Raw genomic sequence first — 17,146 nt, forward strand, 5'->3', positions numbered from 1 at the left:
ACATAAAAAAGAAAATCTCTGTAACTTTATTAACTCGAAAGGGTAAGAATAAAGAATAATTTCTATTCTAATCTATTCTATAGTTATTTGGCACAACGCAATAGATTTTAGGTATTTTCCATGAAGAATGAACGCCAATTTGACGAAGAGGTTCACCGCGCAAGCCGACAGCGCGGCATTGAAGACAGGCCATGAGCGACCATTGAAATCGATTCTGGTCGTTAATAAATAATGCTCTCTCCTTTTATTTCAAATTTAGTAAGTGTCAATCAGAGCCCGTCCCCCGCCTCTTGCCCGCCGCTTCCCCACCTGCTGGGGGAGCCACGGTTCCTTCGTTCGTCATTTTTCCCCGCGAGCATCAAACTTTCATCCCCGCCGCGTCGCCACGTTGCCGTCATTGTCCTTTCAAATTACCATTTTTCCCGAGAATCGAGGAGGACGGGCTGATTATGTTACTCGGTTTCGACGTGTCGCCGAGCGGTGGGTCCTTGTCATAGGTTTTCATCTTCCAACGTTGCCATCTTAACGAAAGTCAGCAAGAATGCTGGGTTTAAAACTGTCTTGCTGGGGAAGAACGCCATATGTGCGTTCGATTTTTGCAAAATTTCCTCTGGAAAATATTTATTTTTATAAATTGTACGACTTACATGTCGTTCTGATAACGCTCTTGTGCGCTCTGCGACATCCAGCCGCCACCGATCACTACATTGCGCTAGAGCTCCTCCGGCAAATCGTATCTCCTCACTTCTTGCCTTATTTCATAAATCCACGATTTGGCAGGGCGTCCTCTACGTTTTACTACGAGTAATATTTGGGCGTATTTCTATCAAACAGATTTATGTGTAGGTGAGAAATATGGGGTGTACTCGTTAGTTCTCTGGCCGTAAGAGTGAATGAGAATAGTAAAGCGCCGGTGACGTCAGCGGCAATGATCCAGCCGAGGCGCGAGGGGGAGATCGTCGTCGGGGCGCTTTAACTCATGAGCCCTGTCCACAACGATCTCGTGTCATCTCCGCGACATAGTTCTGTTTGCTGAATTTATAATCCCGCTTTTCAAATTCTTCAAAAGGAATCACGCCCACTTTTACATCGTTTCTTATGCAGCTTTCTGGAGGACACCCCATATTTCTCACCTGCACATAGCTCTGTTTGATAGAAATACGTCCATTTGTGAACACATTGAAATATTTTTCTTATACATTTTTAGAAACGGCAGAGCAATCCAAAAATCTGGGACGATTAAAAAATTACGTTTGACTGAATTTCCGGGTTTTTGACACCCCTATTTCCTTGTGGTCTTTAATCAGGCTGTGCCAGACTTTTAAAAAAAATCAATTAACGACTGCCCATCCCTTCAAATGCGCAAATTTCAACGAATTGTTTTGAAATGAACAACAGAAATCGACAAACTTTGATCACGAGAATCATGTATGTGACGTAAAAATAATTGCTGCTGATGAAGTCACTACCGGGCGACGGCTCACCACCGATATCCTTTATTTTCAAGACTGCCACACGGAGAAAAAAATGGTACGTATAACGTCATTTTTTGACTCAAAGAATCGAATCCTCGAATATTCGCACTTAATCCTGGGACACCCTGTACACACCGTTCGGACGTTAAGTTATTTCGGCAACATGGCGCCTCCCTTTACGGCTCGTTTCCTTCAGGAACATCAAACATCGATAAGCGAGGCGCGCACTCCGGTGCATGGCCACGTTTTATCATTTTTTGGAGCTCGGCATTGTTTCGAGCCGCGCTGCGACGCCCGGGAATCGTATTCATTATTCAATGTCTGTCCCAGGGGCAGAGCGACGGGTAGGGTTGAGCGATTCAATTTTGCTTTGTTCAAAGTATTTCACGCCCATTACGGGAAGTGTTAAGTATTATTGAACGCCCCCCTCCCCCTCGGCCCGAATTTTATTTCATAATTCAGGCCTGCGCTAGCGAATGAATGGGACAATATTTCACCGTGCAAAATTTATACCTCGACGCCCACGTCGGTCGAGTTCGTATACGCGGCGAGAGTGTGTGTAACGTGACGTAGGCTTCAAGTCAGGAATTCCAACGGTTAGAATACCTATATAGGAGAGTATGGACGTGTCGGAAATTTTGAGATTCCTTGATGAAGCTCTAAGGGCCCAAAAGGGTAGGCAATCTATAAATTCAAATTATCCAGATTGATTAATTATTACAATTGTTAGGAGCTATATCATTGGTAAAGTACTTATTTGAACTATAGTTTTTGCATGAATTCAGTCATTTTTAAGGTAGAGCGCTCATTCATGAACATTCTTTTCCATTTTGGTCTGATATTGGAGTTTCCAGATTGGCAGTGACATTTTCCGTTTCGAAAGGTTACCTACCCTTTGAAGCTCTAAGAGCTACATATTTCGACATGTCCTCCGGCGCCATATTGGCCTGAAGCTTTGCTGAAGCTGAATTGATGAAGTTTGAATGACACACGGAGAAAAAAACTTGGTGCGTGGGACCCGAAGTTGAGGTCATATGGATCTCTGAAGTTTTCGGATCACATATCTAAAAACTTGAGGTCCAGCTGCCGAAGTTCTGGTCAGACATCTAAAGTACTTCGATGTATACCGAAGGGTTCGGGTCACACATCTGAAGTTCTCTAGTACATACCGAAGTGCTTCGATGTCTGGCCCGAACTTCAGCAGCTTGGCCTCAAGTTTTCGGATGCATGATCAAGAAACTTCAGAGATCCATATGACCTAAACTTTGGGTCCCATGGACGAAGTTTTTTTCTCCGTGCAATATCCAAGAATTGTCGCACATTTTTTAACATTTTTTTTTATTTCGGTGGCTTATAAAGGTCTCCCTTGACCTCCCTACTTCACAAGGTAACCATGTGTGGCCTACTTAAGGGATGAAGCTGACTAAAGGACCACTAAAAATACACCTCTAGGCGATTCACCTTAAGCGGGATTTCTCAGAAACTTGTCAAGATCGAACGTAACGTCTACTTTTTTTCAGTCACGTTCGAGCGCGGAGGTAATCTAAACTTTTACAGCTCTGGAGGAGTGAAGAGTGAACAAAGAGACCATGCTACAATTTGTTTTGAGCGCTGTAATTTTGTTTCGACAAATACTTTTTTGGGAGTCAAGTCAGACCGACACCGACAAACCCATATCGTGCGCGGCGCTGTCTTGGCGGTTAAAAATTCAACGCTGCTGTTGATTCCATCAGAGAAGTTTGACGTCAAAAAAACGGGCGGGGCCACGTCACAGGTTGCCGGATTCCACTCAATTGGACCTATTTCTGTCAAACGAAACCATGTGCATCATGACGTGAGCTCTGTTATGCATATAGTCTTATGAGTCTCAGGGCTCATGTCTTTATACGCATAGTTCCGTTTGGTAGAAATACGTCAAATTGTTATTTATGTCTACATCTTGATCTGATAATCCGTCGTTTTCCAAACAAAGGAGCGGACCTCCATTGTAAGGTCTTGTCTCCACGGGACGTTTCATGGGATTTGTCCCAGGGAAAAATCTCACTTGCGAAGTTGGAAAAAATATTGAGTTGGTCAATACTAATCACAGTGCCAACTAAAAGTCCTTGGGGAGTCCCAGAAATGACGTAAAAAGAAAAGGAAGAAATTTTGTTGTGTTTTTCAACGGGAATAAAGCCCCGAAGTTTCATTCCTGCGATTCTAACGTGGGCAAAATCCCGTGAAATATCCCTTGGAGACAAGGCGTCAGGTTACAAAATCCACTCGAACAAATTCATTTTTCACAAGAATGTAGGTAACGTGCATTTGCTGGCCAAAATGTTGCAAATTTTCTGGTGTGACCGTGTTAAAAATGAGTTAAGCATTCAGTTCGAAATGCCATATAGTCCGTTTTTCAGCAAGAGTATAATTTGCGAGTGGAAATCTTGCGACGTTGACATTGAGTTACGTTCTTTATTCGCATTCGACTATTTGGACTACATTTTGCAATTTGGACCTATAGATTCTAGCCCGGTTCAAAAACAACGTATGTGCCATTAGTTTCTCTATGCACATAAGTGTTTTTTCAGATGGGCCAGAATTTATAGTTCCAAATTGCAAAATGCAGTCCATTTCTGGTTCACCCGCCATAGCACACACTAGGACATAGGTACATCCCTGGTGAAACTGATTGTACGCACATTGTGTTTCTGAAATGAACAAGGAATGGTAGTTCTCAATCGCAAAATGTAATCCATTTGATATTTTGCACACTGAAGTAAAGGTTCTTTTACTCCTCAAGAAAAATTTGACGTTTTGTACATAATGAGTCCTAAGAGAGTACCTTTATGGGTAGAGTATGAACAACTCGATTTATGTAGCTCTTAGGGCCCAAAAGGGTGACAACGTGAAAAACGAAAATCACTAGAATTGTGCCGCTGCCAATTGAAAGATTAATCAATAGGGCTGACAGCCCATTGTATATCAGCGTTTTTAAGGAGTAAGACTTCAAAACTGAGAAAACGTATGCAAGATCAAAGTTTCATACGTGCTATTATAATTTTTGATCAGTGTACCTATTCTCGGATTTTGAATTAGTACCACTGGATAATTTGAGTTCATGGGTTGGCTGTCTTTTTGGGCCCTAAGGTACATGACCTGATCAAACCTAACCTCCAAATTTCCGAGTCGTTCATACTCTCCCTATGAAGGTACTCTAAGTCCTAAGAGCAACTGACTTAAATTTATCGACTCCCTCCTTGGGTTCCCTGGTAAAAATTGGCAGTAGAATCTGTGTTCCAAAATACCATAGACCTAAAGCCGGCTGTAAGATTTCCAATAGCTTCTGTAGCCGCGGCTGTACAATTTCTTCTAGCCTTTTACAGCCGATGGCGATTAAGCAACAGCCAGACGATAAATTTTATGCTAAACGTTACGAAATATGGATACTAGGACTTAGTTAGTTTTTGGACTACCGTTCTCTTTTTGTGCCGTAGTATCTTGATTTATTTTGCGAGGAAAGTTCAGTATTTTTGAAGGATGCCTGTCATTCTTAATATGTTGGAGCGCTTTCAATTTCTTATGATACTGTGCAATACATCTGGTGTGAAATAGTTGCTTCGGACGCCGTGGCACGCTGCGGCGCGGCGGGCAGGCAGAGAGCGCGAAACGCGTACCGGCGCCTTCAAACCTAACAGGGATACTTCACGCATTGCGCAATGCGTGAAGTATCCCTGTTAGGTTTGTAGGCGCCAGTGCGTCGCCGCTCCGCTTCGTGTTAGGCTCTTATATTTAGTCTCGCGGAGTAAGCGTTTTTCAACTCATGATTTTGAAATTTTTGCACACTCTGTATGGATTATTCTCATTTTAATTGATGAATAAAAACATGTTTTAAAGGAAAATATAATGTGTGTTTTGTAAATATTAAGGTAGTTCCTTATTCAACTTAATGATTTCCAAAACACACGAATTTCTACACAATTTCTTATAGCCTCTATAGCCAATGGCGATAAAGTATAAAGCCCGGTGATAGGAACTATAGCCCGACTGTATACTTTTTTATAGCTTCGTATATAGCCCGGCTATATGATTTGCTCCGCTTTCTACAGCCAGCTATATGATTTTCAATAGCCTTCTTTAGTCGGCTTTAAGAACTCCTCTGGTATTTTGAAACGCAGCTCCTATCGCCAATTTTCACCAGGGTTTACGTGATGCTCTAAATGATCATATAACAAATCTCATGGAAGATTCAGAAATTTAATCAGAGGGCGTGCCAACCAGTACAGAATTGTATATTTAACCAGCGACAGCGAGAGGGTGTCCCAAACATTTTCCCGCGGTCTTTTGAAGCTTCAGGAAAAGCATATTGAATTCGTAGCTCTATTCCGCGAAGGGCTGGCGGACGCGGGTGATGTATGCGTCTCATCATCCTTCATTGCTCTTCAGAGAGAAGGAAGACTCGGAAATATGATGTGCGGAACACTCCAGTGTATGTTTCCAACCCGGATACCTTTTTCCGGCAACGGATGGCGGTTATTGGGTGGAATCGATACTTGGCTGACGTTTCTCAATCCGCGTCTGACGCTTTGCCCTTTTTTGACATCGTTATCGGAGACTCTTTAACCGCAACGAAATTGATGGTTCGTGGTCATTAGTTTTGGGATACAGGTTCGATGCTGTAAGTTTTTTATTATTTCTCATCGCTGTGTAGTTTGAAATATTATTTGTTCAATTAATTTTTGGCCTGTAGCTCGATTATTTTTTTAATCATTCTACCATGTTCTATAAAAGCTAGCCAATTTGGCAATAAATTGTATTTGATGTTGTATTTACCCCTCAGTAAGACTTTCTAACAATGGATTCTGTTTTCTGTTATAGGTGAGTCCATTTTGATTGTCCGTTGATTTCTCTGTCTCATGAAAAACCGTAAGTAATCGTTCTCAAGTAATCGATTCTTGCTATGTAACCAAAGAAAACACTGATTAAAATTCCAATGTTCCCCGTTATCGATGCCTTTTACCTTGTCCGGAAATGTCTCAAATACGCCGAACACGTATATAATGCCATAATTATTCTCCGAAAATGTCTATTGTTTTTCTAATGCTCAGTCGTGCATTACATTGCACGTAAAAATCAATCATCCTCTAAACTTCATTCCGAGATTACTCTTTTTAAATACTCCCAAATAATTTTTCAGATGATTAACCATCCATGAAATTAAGACTAAGTAGAAGAACGTTAAAGTAGACAAGTCAACTTTGAACTTCAAGCAGTACTCCAACAGCAATGTTTAAGTTAGCTGTTCGCTCGATCATTTTATTCAGTAATTTATTTCGATTTTTCGACGGAGGGCTTCGCACGGTGATAAGGGGTTGGTGAGGGTGCCTAGGTAAAAAAAAACCATGCGAGGACTCCTCGCTGAAAAACCTAATGTTAGTGGGACAATACGTCCAGGCTTTTGAAAAACTAAGTATCGCAATTAATTGTTGAATAACCGACTGACCTCTGGTATTTTTGGAGACATCCAAAAATTGATTCCCGATTAGTCAACCGTAGTTCTGTTATTGACTCAGGGAAGACGCTAAAAATTAAAAAAATGATTCCGCAAATTCAGAGATACATACCCGTAATTTACTTGTGCATATAATTTTCTCACCACACCATTCGCATCTCGATGCGTAGGATGGTTGTTTGCCTCGAGGCTTGATGATTGATTGAAAAAGTCGGCTTCGTTTGCTCCGTGATTTTAAGGATGTTCTGTTGCGCACAGTTTGTACGGACTGGCGTTTTTTGGAAGAGATGGACAAATTCAAGCTGATGAGAAAATAACACAAGCACACACAATCAATACGATTTGTGTCATTAAAAATCACCCAGTTGAAGTTTTAAAGGAAAAGAGTCCACTCTTACACCAAAAATCACCGCAGTTCATCAATTTATCGGCTCCCTGAATTTTAACGAGTGGACCGATGAGACGCGATGGGCCTCCACACAAGGTATTGGCCTGGTTACACGATTAAAGTCCCGTCAAATTCCGATCAAAATGATGACCAAGATGGCGGTCGAGAGTTATCTAGATTGATGAGTAAAAAACAGCGTGCTGATTCAAATAAGCACGGTTGTGTGGAATCAGATGAAGGATGAGCCCCACAGCTTCATCATCTACCATCAAATTTTTGCAGGCCGCAGAAATTTGATGGTAGATGGTGCGCACCAGTCACCATTTGATCGGAATTTGACGGGAATTTGATCGTGCAACCAAGCCATATGAATTAAAGCACGCTGTTACTTATTGTCTCTTCAAAATTTCACCATGAAAACGAATACACATTGAAAAGTCTAAAAATCAACTCCTGGGCCAGATATATAAGTGTTTTCTATTATCATTAGTTGAATGGCAAAAATACAAATGATGTCATTCCTATAATCAAATCTCCATTTGATTTGTGTTTCAAAGACTTGTTAATATCTTGTTCAAGAGTTGATTTCAAATTTCCCCTTTGCGTGAATTGTTTTCTATGGAAGATTTTGGAGAGGAAAATTTGACGTTTTCTTTTACTTCAGAACTTGTCTAGTGGCTCATTGCAGGTTTATAATTAATGCTACTTGAACTTGATATGTAGAAGAGAACATTGTTGATGTGACTTGGAATTTTGTATATCTAGCCTTTTATTATTCCTATCTCCTTAATCGAAAAATGTTCTCGGTGGTTGACCTTTGATGTTCTTTAGAATGGCCTTCACTAGCTCATATTCGGAGCATCATGAGGATTGAGATATCGTTGACGACAAACGTTGACAACTCGAGAGGCCCGATCGTGAATTGTGCGGGGAATCAATATTTATAATGATTGTGAGTTGTTCGGGCGAAATGGGATTTGATTGATTGTCACCGAAAGACGGACCGACCCGGTGTAGGAGGCAGTGAAAAGGCTCTGCCGGGGGTGAGACGAAAAAATTGTGCGTATTTTTCAGCCTCGATACTCCTGTTTCATTTGCGGGATGCCTTAACGCTGGATGGATTCGCTGAGTCATGATTATCGCGTTTGTGGTTGGAGGAGACATTAATATAACACTCAAATCGGGAGGGTGGAATTTATTTCAGCCAAAGTATAGATGGAGGAGTTGGTTCGGAGCAGACAAAAATTCGTTTGCGAGAGGGGGGAGGATACAACCTTAATAATATCTCGTAAAAATAATCAAAATTAGAGACTATACAGGGTGTCCGAGGAATAATGCGCCAGATTTCCGGGATACATTTTTAGGGCCAAAATAAGATTTTTTTGTTCCATAAATTGTTTTCTGAAAATGCTTTTTTTCGACTCTACAGCTCATCAAAGTTTAGGATTTCCCCCAAAATGTGCCCATAACTCTGTCCCAAAGTGTCAAAAGTCAATGAAAATTGACCCATTGACCGATGTTGAAATGTACAGATGCTGCCTACTGTCTTTCCACAAACTCATGGGCTTTTGAAACTACATAAAATGAAGAGGAAGCTAGAAGTTAGTCCCTAAAATCAATTTTTATTAGTTATGGGCAATTTTCGGAGGGAAATCCTCAACTTTGATGGGCTGTAGAGTCGAAAAAAGAATTCTCAGAAAAAAAATGTATGAACAAAAAAGTATTACTTTGATCAAAAAATCGATCCATGAAGTCTAGCGCATTAATCCTACACCTTGTATATTTTAGAGACCTCGCACTGATATCTTCCTTTCAATACAAAAGTTACTTCCAAAAGTTAATGCTCGGATTCCCCAATGATGACAGATTGCAGTGATGGCCAAAGAGATCAGCAACTGGTTTAGCAATCGTAATCTAATTTTCAAAAACTCACCTAACAAAGTGATCAACTGTTCACATTGACACTCATCAGTCATCACTACGCGGATCCTAATTGATTTTAATGAGTCATTGTGAGGCGACAAGCACCGAGTTAACCTCCGAATTTAAATTTTGCCTCACTCAATTACATAGCTTGCATCGTCGGCGAGGGGTCTCTAAAATACATTTTCTGCAATTAAAACGAAAATATTCGTGTACTGTATGTACCCTCTCTGCCAATTAAAAATTATGTTTCAGAAATTTCTTCTTAACCCTGCAAGATAATGTAAAACAAATTCCTCGAACACGAAGGATGTTTTCTGACCTACCTACATGGATTGAAAGCGAAACAGTAACGCTTTCCTCATCCTCCAAAATCGCGTTCGGAACTCCACCGAAACAACCCCTTCGTCAAAAACAACCTTAACTTTGCATTATTTCTTATCAGCAACTATTACAGCACGAAGACTGTTCTCTGGCCTACCTCGAAAATTGAAGGCGAAGTAGCAACATGCGTAACCTGTATATTTCCTCCATGCCGATTCCGTTTTCGTGGAATTTTCAAACTGACGGCGTCTCTGTTAACGCTTTTCTCATGCTCGAAGGTGGCGTTAGGAATCCCCTTCGAATCCTTTAGTCACTCTGCACGTCCCCTTTTGTTAAAAACACGCTAAAAACCAACCTTAACTTTGTATTATCTCTTATCGGCAACTATTACAACACGAAGGCTGTTTTCTGGCCTACCTCTAAAATTGAAGGCGGATTAGTAACATGCGTAAATTTAATATTTTCTTCAGGCCGTTTCGGTTTCCCTAGAATTTTTAGACGGAAAGTGACTCTGTTAAAGCGTTTCTCTTGCTTAATGGCAATAGGAATCCCTTCCGAATCCTTCAATCACGCTGTAAGTCCCCTTACGTTAAAACCACGCTAAGGATCTACGTTAACTTCAGATTATCCGGCAACTATTACAGCACGAAGGTTGTTTTCTGGCCTACTTCGAAAATTGATGGCGAAGTAGGAACATGCGTAACCTATACATATATTTCCTCCAGGCCGATTCCGTTTTCGTGGAATTTTCAGACAGAAAGCGTCTATTAAAGCTTTTCTCGTGTTCGGGGATGGCGTTAGGAATCCCCTTCGAAGCCACCAGGTTAAAAACACGCTAAAAACTAACCTTAACTTTGTATTATCTCTTATCGGCAACTATTACAGCACGAAGGCTGTTTTCTGGCCTACCTCGAAAATTGAGGGCGAAGTAGAAACATGCGTAACCTATATATTTCCGATTCCGTTTTCGTGGAATTTTCAGACAGTAAGCGTCCCCGTTAACGCTTTTCTCGTGTTCGGAGATGGCGTTAGGAATCCCCTCCTCATCCTTCAATCAGGCTGTAAGTCCCGTTTCGTTAAAAACAGGCTAAGGAGCAGCCCTAGCGGCGGGTAATCTCCGTGGCCGTCCTCTGTTGGCCGTTCGGAATCCTGTTTCCTGCGTGCTCGACTCCTGTCCGGATTTCCAGCCTCGGCGAGGGAGGCGCGCGCCGCCCCATCCGTCGCGCCCGCTCATTGGTCGGCGGGTTTTCCACCCTCGTTGGCGGCTCCGGCGCTCCCCCGAGCGGCCAGTCTCTCTCCTGCCCCTGCGACGCGAGGGCATGCTTCAAGCACCACCCCGGCGACCCGAGTCTGCTCTGTCAACCACAACCCCCTCCGTCCCGCTCTCTGGCGGCGATACTCGCTAGTCTTCACGCTTCCGCCAATTTTGCGTTTTCCCAACGACGGACGCCCCTCCCCGAAAAAATCGACTTGTGATGTTTTGAACTTTTTACATTGCCTTCCTCGCCTGTTGATCCCTTACTTTTTGTTTCGCAATCTCGTCTCTGTACCAAGTGCAATACGTACCGGTTGTAATCACGAAGCTCTAAGTTTTTCCTGTTTTCGGAGCTTTTCGACTTTTACCTAGGTTAGTTTTTCTGCCCGGTCGGTTTTGGTGCTTTGTTTCTTTGCCGATTTGGAGACTTCAAGATTATGAACGCTCCTCTAGCTGCTTGAAGTCTGAATTTTCACCGTCCTAGTAATAGTTGTCTCTAAAATGGTCCATATTGTGGAACTTACAGATGATCAAGTCCAACAAATGAATGCTATTGTTGTAAGTACGCATCTCCTTTTGAACCTTAACATACAATATACATTACGAAATAAGTTCCGCTGTAAAAAACGAATGCAATTATTAACATTTTTACTCACATAGTTTTATGATTTTTCACGCGTTCTTCGTTTTTTTCCCATTTATTTTGCTTTATAATTTTTTAGTTGTGCGTCTTCATTAAAATTTTCAACTCTAAATTTGTTCTGTCCTGTTTTTCGTAATGTCTTGCTTCCTTTTTCTGTTTATTTCTTGTTTTCTTCTTTTTAAAAAGAGATCTGTTAAAAGTCTTTGACGCTTTGAAGAAAAGTAAATCTTATAAGCGTAACGTTTCAGATGCCGTAAAAAAAGGATAACGACTTTCCATCTCTGGAATTAAATTGAATTAAACCTGTTATTCGTGAAAAGCTCTTGAATTGCTTACATTTTCGAGATATGTATTCACAACTCTTGAGGTTTTTCCCCTCTTTCAAAGTGACTACCTGACCACTAGCTGCTTTTTCATATTAAATGTTTATGACGGGATCTGCTGAAGGGGCCTCAAAATGTGATCCTCTCTCATTTTTATTGTAAGAAGAAATATCAAGCATCACAAGGGGTATTATTAAATAAATTTCATCCTCCATTTAAAGTAAAGAACACACTTTTTAATACAAAATTTAAAAAATCTAAGTGGAAGTCCGCATCTTCGCACTCGTCCTTTTTTCTATGAATGAGGAGTCTCAAAATAAAGTTTTGAATCGTTTTGAAAGAGCATTTAAAATTCCAAGAAATGAGGCGGTGGTATTGATGAGCCTGACGAGGAATTAGTATTAAAAAAAGGAGATTTTAATATTTTGTTTACGGTTCCATATTATTCACGTATTATAAAGCGCGATCAAAAGTGTCATGAGAACCAAGAATTTCTGTTCGCTTTAGTGTCCTACAAAGGAAAAAAAATAATTATTTAGGTATAAAATTACCTGGATCTGGAGTTTCATAGAAATTAAAACAACTGCAATACATAACGATTGTTCAGTCGAAATTTAAGTGCTTCTGTGAATTTAGAAATCTTTTAGAATTACGTGTGAGAACATTTACAGTGTTTTTTAATGCTCAAATTTATCATGATTTCCTTCGCAATTACGTTTGAATATCAGTGGATTCCCCGGTCTAATGTGTGTTTTGGTTGTTTTTTTTTCAACAGTTAGGACCAAGCACATTGCTAGTATTATGTCTTCCTTTATTCATTATCTCCACTAAAAATATAATAATTTCAGAACAAGAACAAAAAACCTTTCCGGAAAAGATTTTCCCATAAAAATATATCTCTATGATCACGCTCTTATTTCACAGTTAAGCAGCGTGCAATTGAAACCAATGAATAACAGGATACAATTCCGCAGATTTCCTTATAGAAAATTGATATTCTAAAAAAATACCTGGGCTTCAACATAGCCCTCTTTCATCTCAACACTCAAAATCATCTCATAAATTTTTTCATTCCGTCCTTTCAATCAAATATTGTATTTTTAGAGTTCAAAGAACACAACTCTTGCTTTGAAATGTTTGAAACGCAGCCAATGGTTTATTATTCATTTCGGTTTTTTTACCTCGCTTCCCCCCACTCTCTCTGTTTCTCTCTTAAATTTCTGAGCCACGGACGTTGCTATTTTTGTAGTAGGCACTTGTCGTAAATTCCTGTGTAGGACTCAGGGAGTCGGAAAAATGCAGCTCAAGTAGTGGAAAACGTTACTGCAACAGGCAATAATCGACAGGTTGTTCGTATAAACTGCCGACGACGACGCGGATTGAATCCACCCCGGGATAAATGGCTGTTACATTTTCATAAAAACTAAGAGCGTGGTTGCCACATCTCCTGAAAATCTACATTGTTTACCGTTGAAAGTGTTTTAAACTGAGAGAAGTCGATGTGTGAATTAATACTTACTTCCTTTTATTCAGATTTTCATCTAAAACACCTTATATTATCAAAACCGATTTCATCGTAAAACGCAGGAACTAACAAGTGCAACCTCCAACGAAGTCTTATAAAACCATTTTCTAGCTAAATGTTTTGATTGACTTTGAAAATTTAATAAATTAATGAAATAAATAATTCAATAAATAAAAATATAAAAAAACTTAATTTTAATAAAACCGTCAGGATTGATTTTTACAGAAAAACTTTACTTTATGTAGTTCAAGAATTAGAATTCAAATTAAATTAGGTAACAATTTAAATGTACATAATATTTACTTTCGATATGAAAAAGCTTAAGATTTAAAATGTGCACACTTATACCGTCTTTATTCAGGCCCAAAGACAATTATTCGTGGCATGAACTTTCCTATAGAAATCATTTAAGATAAGAAATCAGGTGATCCCATTTTCAACTTCCCATCGTCCAAAATTATTTGATGATAAAACCATGGTAAACTTCAATTTTAAGGGTTGATTTGCCAATTCTCTCTTTTTTTTAAATTGGACATTGCCAGAAAAAAATGCAGGTAGACAATTACTCTTTTAGCGTATCATCTAAGTCCTCAAAACCAATAGAATGCGTTTGAAAGCGAAAAAATTGGATCGGTCTTTTAATTTTGATTTTTTTGGTAAGGCACACAATAATTCCAAAGTGAATTGGTCCATACTTGCATTGCAAGTTTTTCAATATGCGTTATTCGAAGTTATAAAAACGAATAGATTAAGTATAATAATAATATATTAAATTTAACATGTGGAAATTGGAATGAATATTTTTTAAGAACCTAATATACCTTCAAATTTAAGTGGCCGTAAGTTAATATTTTTCGATTATAACTTTTAAAGCGAGAATTTTTTATGCCGGTGTACATAAATTCCTGTTTGCGACTCCATCTACTTGCAGTTGTCCAAACTTTATTGTATAAAAACAAAACCAAGGTGTTTTCTTTTTTTATGATACGGTCGATACGTCAAACGGTTCTGCTAGGAGTAGAGTCTCAGAAAAACTCACGAAAACCGAAAACTTCCAGTCAGCTATAAATACTTCCTTTCTCGTCCATTTCAGTTCTTATTTTTCAATTCTTTGATCACTTAAATTAATTTTACACCTAATATTGAATGGCCAACCTAACCTCACCCTACCGCACCTTGAAATTCAAATTTCAGTTATTTACTATCTGAATCTAGTGTTAAATCACCCTTACTTTCGCGGATATCTGCCTCAATATTTACATAATTTCCGCCCGAATGAAAAACCAACTAATTTTGTGTCCCTGAATGCAAATCCAACCCGTATTGAAACCGGAAGACCTTCCATTTTGTGCCACGGGCTGTGCGCTGTGCAAGTGGATGATGTTTAATGATAGTATATGCTAGGAACATTTCCCTTAGGCTATTCGGACAGCGGTAAAGGAACAAAAATCAATAGTCATGGACTCGAAAAAAAAGAGATAGGTTTTTCTTCCAATTTACGCTTTAAGTAAGATTTTTCTTGTACAAATTATTTTTGGCTGAGAAAAAATGCGCTTATAAACGAGATCAATAACCAACAACAATTGAACGGCATTTATAACCAGGAATCACTTTTCTGTTTCAAATCAGAAACACCATACGCGCAATTACTTTCATTGTGCCGATAGGTTTATTTGCGCATGAGCTAGAAATAGTTCCTTCTTATTGCAAAGTGTTCCGAATGTGTCCGTACGATTTTCCAGCATAGTTACAATTTACAATCAACAATCGGAATTATTTTCAATATGGAAATATTTACATTCTCATCCATAAAATCACTTATCTGCAAAGATTAACGAGCGACACATACGTTGTCTCTAAAATGAGATAGAATTAGAGGCTCCTCGTTGCAAAATGTAGGCCGATTTATCTTCAAATTAATTTTTTGAAATAACATTTTTTTCATAACTGAGCTTGATATTGAAGGACATTTTACGGAGCAATGTCGCAACGTGGATTATGCCTCTGGAGAGGCCTACATTAATTACAAACTCCGATCCGTGCTCTAGTGCTAATCTCGGCCTCACCTGTTGAGCAGATACGACTTAACCGTTCCCGAGTAGTGCTAACGTCGCTCCCTAGGGCGCCTTAATGTTCTCGGCGATACGACATTTTAATTCGTCGTAATCAGAGGGTTTCCGCGGAAATGCCATCGAGGTGCACCGATGAAAATGTTGGAACGGCCACCTGCCAACTTAATTAGAGGGCATATCGCGTAAGTGATATTTTTCAGCAACTTTGAACGCACATCTTCTCAGGGCCTTTCGTAAATCGTCATGCCGTTTTTCCTCCAAGTGTTCGGCCCCTGCCTCTGACCGTGAATCTGCATTGCAACTCACATATTTATAATGGAGAATTTATATGCAAATTTTTTATTGCTTCATCTGAAAGTATTTAAAGATCTGTTTTCAAAGTAATTTTTGTAGTTTTTTTTCTGATATGGGAAATAGTATAAAAATAGATTTAAAAGTGAGAAAATGCACCGCCTAGTAACGTCATCTGGCGACATTTCCCATTTCAATACACGTATTTTAGCAGATTGGATCATTTTGTCATATATTCTCCAATAATTGTTCAATTCATAAACCAAGGGTACCCTCGTGTTCAGTTATTCCCTCTTAAACACGAAATTCATAGAATTTAAGACACCTGCAAATTCTCTATTAACCGTATTCAGTGAATTGACCTAACTGTATTTCAGGTTGAATGGTTTCCTCTCACAATTTATATATTTAACACAAAACTAAACAACATAACACCTTGACGCTACCTCGAGTATTTTTCCGAGATCACAAAGAACATATATTCTTCCCAAAATTCAAGAGAAAGTGTTGGTTTGTTTTCTGTTTAAAAAATAACTATAAGAGGTTAACAGGCAACGTCACATGTAGTTAAGCTGATTTTAGTCAGACTCGTTCAGTTAATAATGGAGAATTTGCGCAGGAATATATTATTGTTTCACTTGGAATCGCTTGATAAGCTAAATTCAGTGTTTATATTAATTTTGATATGCTATGAAAAATAGGAGAAAAACAAATTCAAAAGAGAGAAAATCGGCTGCCTTTTGACGTGATTAGATATCGTAGTCTCGATTCGTCATAGTCCCATCCAACCCATTTAACCCAATGAATTTTAGCAGATTAGATCTTTCTATCATGACTCCTCTAACAATTGGTCAATTTCAGAACCAAGGATATCCTTGTGTTGAGTTTATTCGGTCGTTTCCATTGATAAATGAAATCAATCAAAAAGTCACTTACAGAATTTTCATCTAGCCATTCTTTGCAAAGTCAACGTTTAAACTGAGGAATTTTAGAGCATACTTAAATATATTATGGTGTAACTTCGAAAATAATCTGCAGCAAACCACATTAGCACATACTAAGCCGCTTTCACAGCGCTGTATCTGGCGCTCTGCTACACCTAACCGCCACGATATTCTTTCCTAACACAGCTCTTCAGGGAGTTAGCTTTTCCTAATATAATTCAAAACCCACTGTCACCATCCTTTCACTGGTCTAATTAAACTAGAACACGCGCTAATAATTCTTACAAATAAAAGTCTGAAAACACGTAACACTTTTGGGTCCTTTCAGTCGGGCCTTCAAGTCATACAGTTGCAAATCGCTTGCACGTCGTTTCTCAAAACAAATATGTACACTGCGTTTAAAATAAAGTTGAAATTCCTGAACAATTTTCTGCACACAAACGTGACCGAGTGCATTTTTGTCCGAAAATTTTGCCCAAGTAAGTAGCTCAAATC

At 39.3% G+C, this 17,146-nt stretch overlaps 1 protein-coding gene across 10 annotated transcripts in view; it reads left to right on the forward strand.

Annotated features, from left to right (window-relative positions):
- The window catches only part of bru3 (CUGBP Elav-like family member bruno 3), an 854,644-nt gene that overhangs the window by 669,953 nt on the left and 167,545 nt on the right, over positions 1 to 17,146 (forward strand). The window contains exon 1 of one of the 10 annotated variants that reach the window (XM_019042676.2): positions 10,579 to 11,411. The exons of 5 other annotated variants lie outside the window; for them this stretch is intronic. In XM_019042676.2, coding sequence (XP_018898221.1) covers positions 11,355 to 11,411 — 57 coding nt within the window. In that variant the 5' untranslated portion in view covers positions 10,579 to 11,354. Of the gene's footprint in view, positions 1 to 10,578; positions 11,412 to 17,146 lie in introns of those variants that run through there. 4 more of the 10 variants (XM_019042673.2, XM_019042679.2, XM_019042678.2 and 1 more) reach the window with 4 other exon arrangements.

Source organism: Bemisia tabaci, chromosome 4 (assembly GCF_918797505.1).
Source record: "Bemisia tabaci chromosome 4, PGI_BMITA_v3".
Lineage (NCBI taxonomy): Eukaryota > Metazoa > Arthropoda > Insecta > Hemiptera > Aleyrodidae > Bemisia > Bemisia tabaci.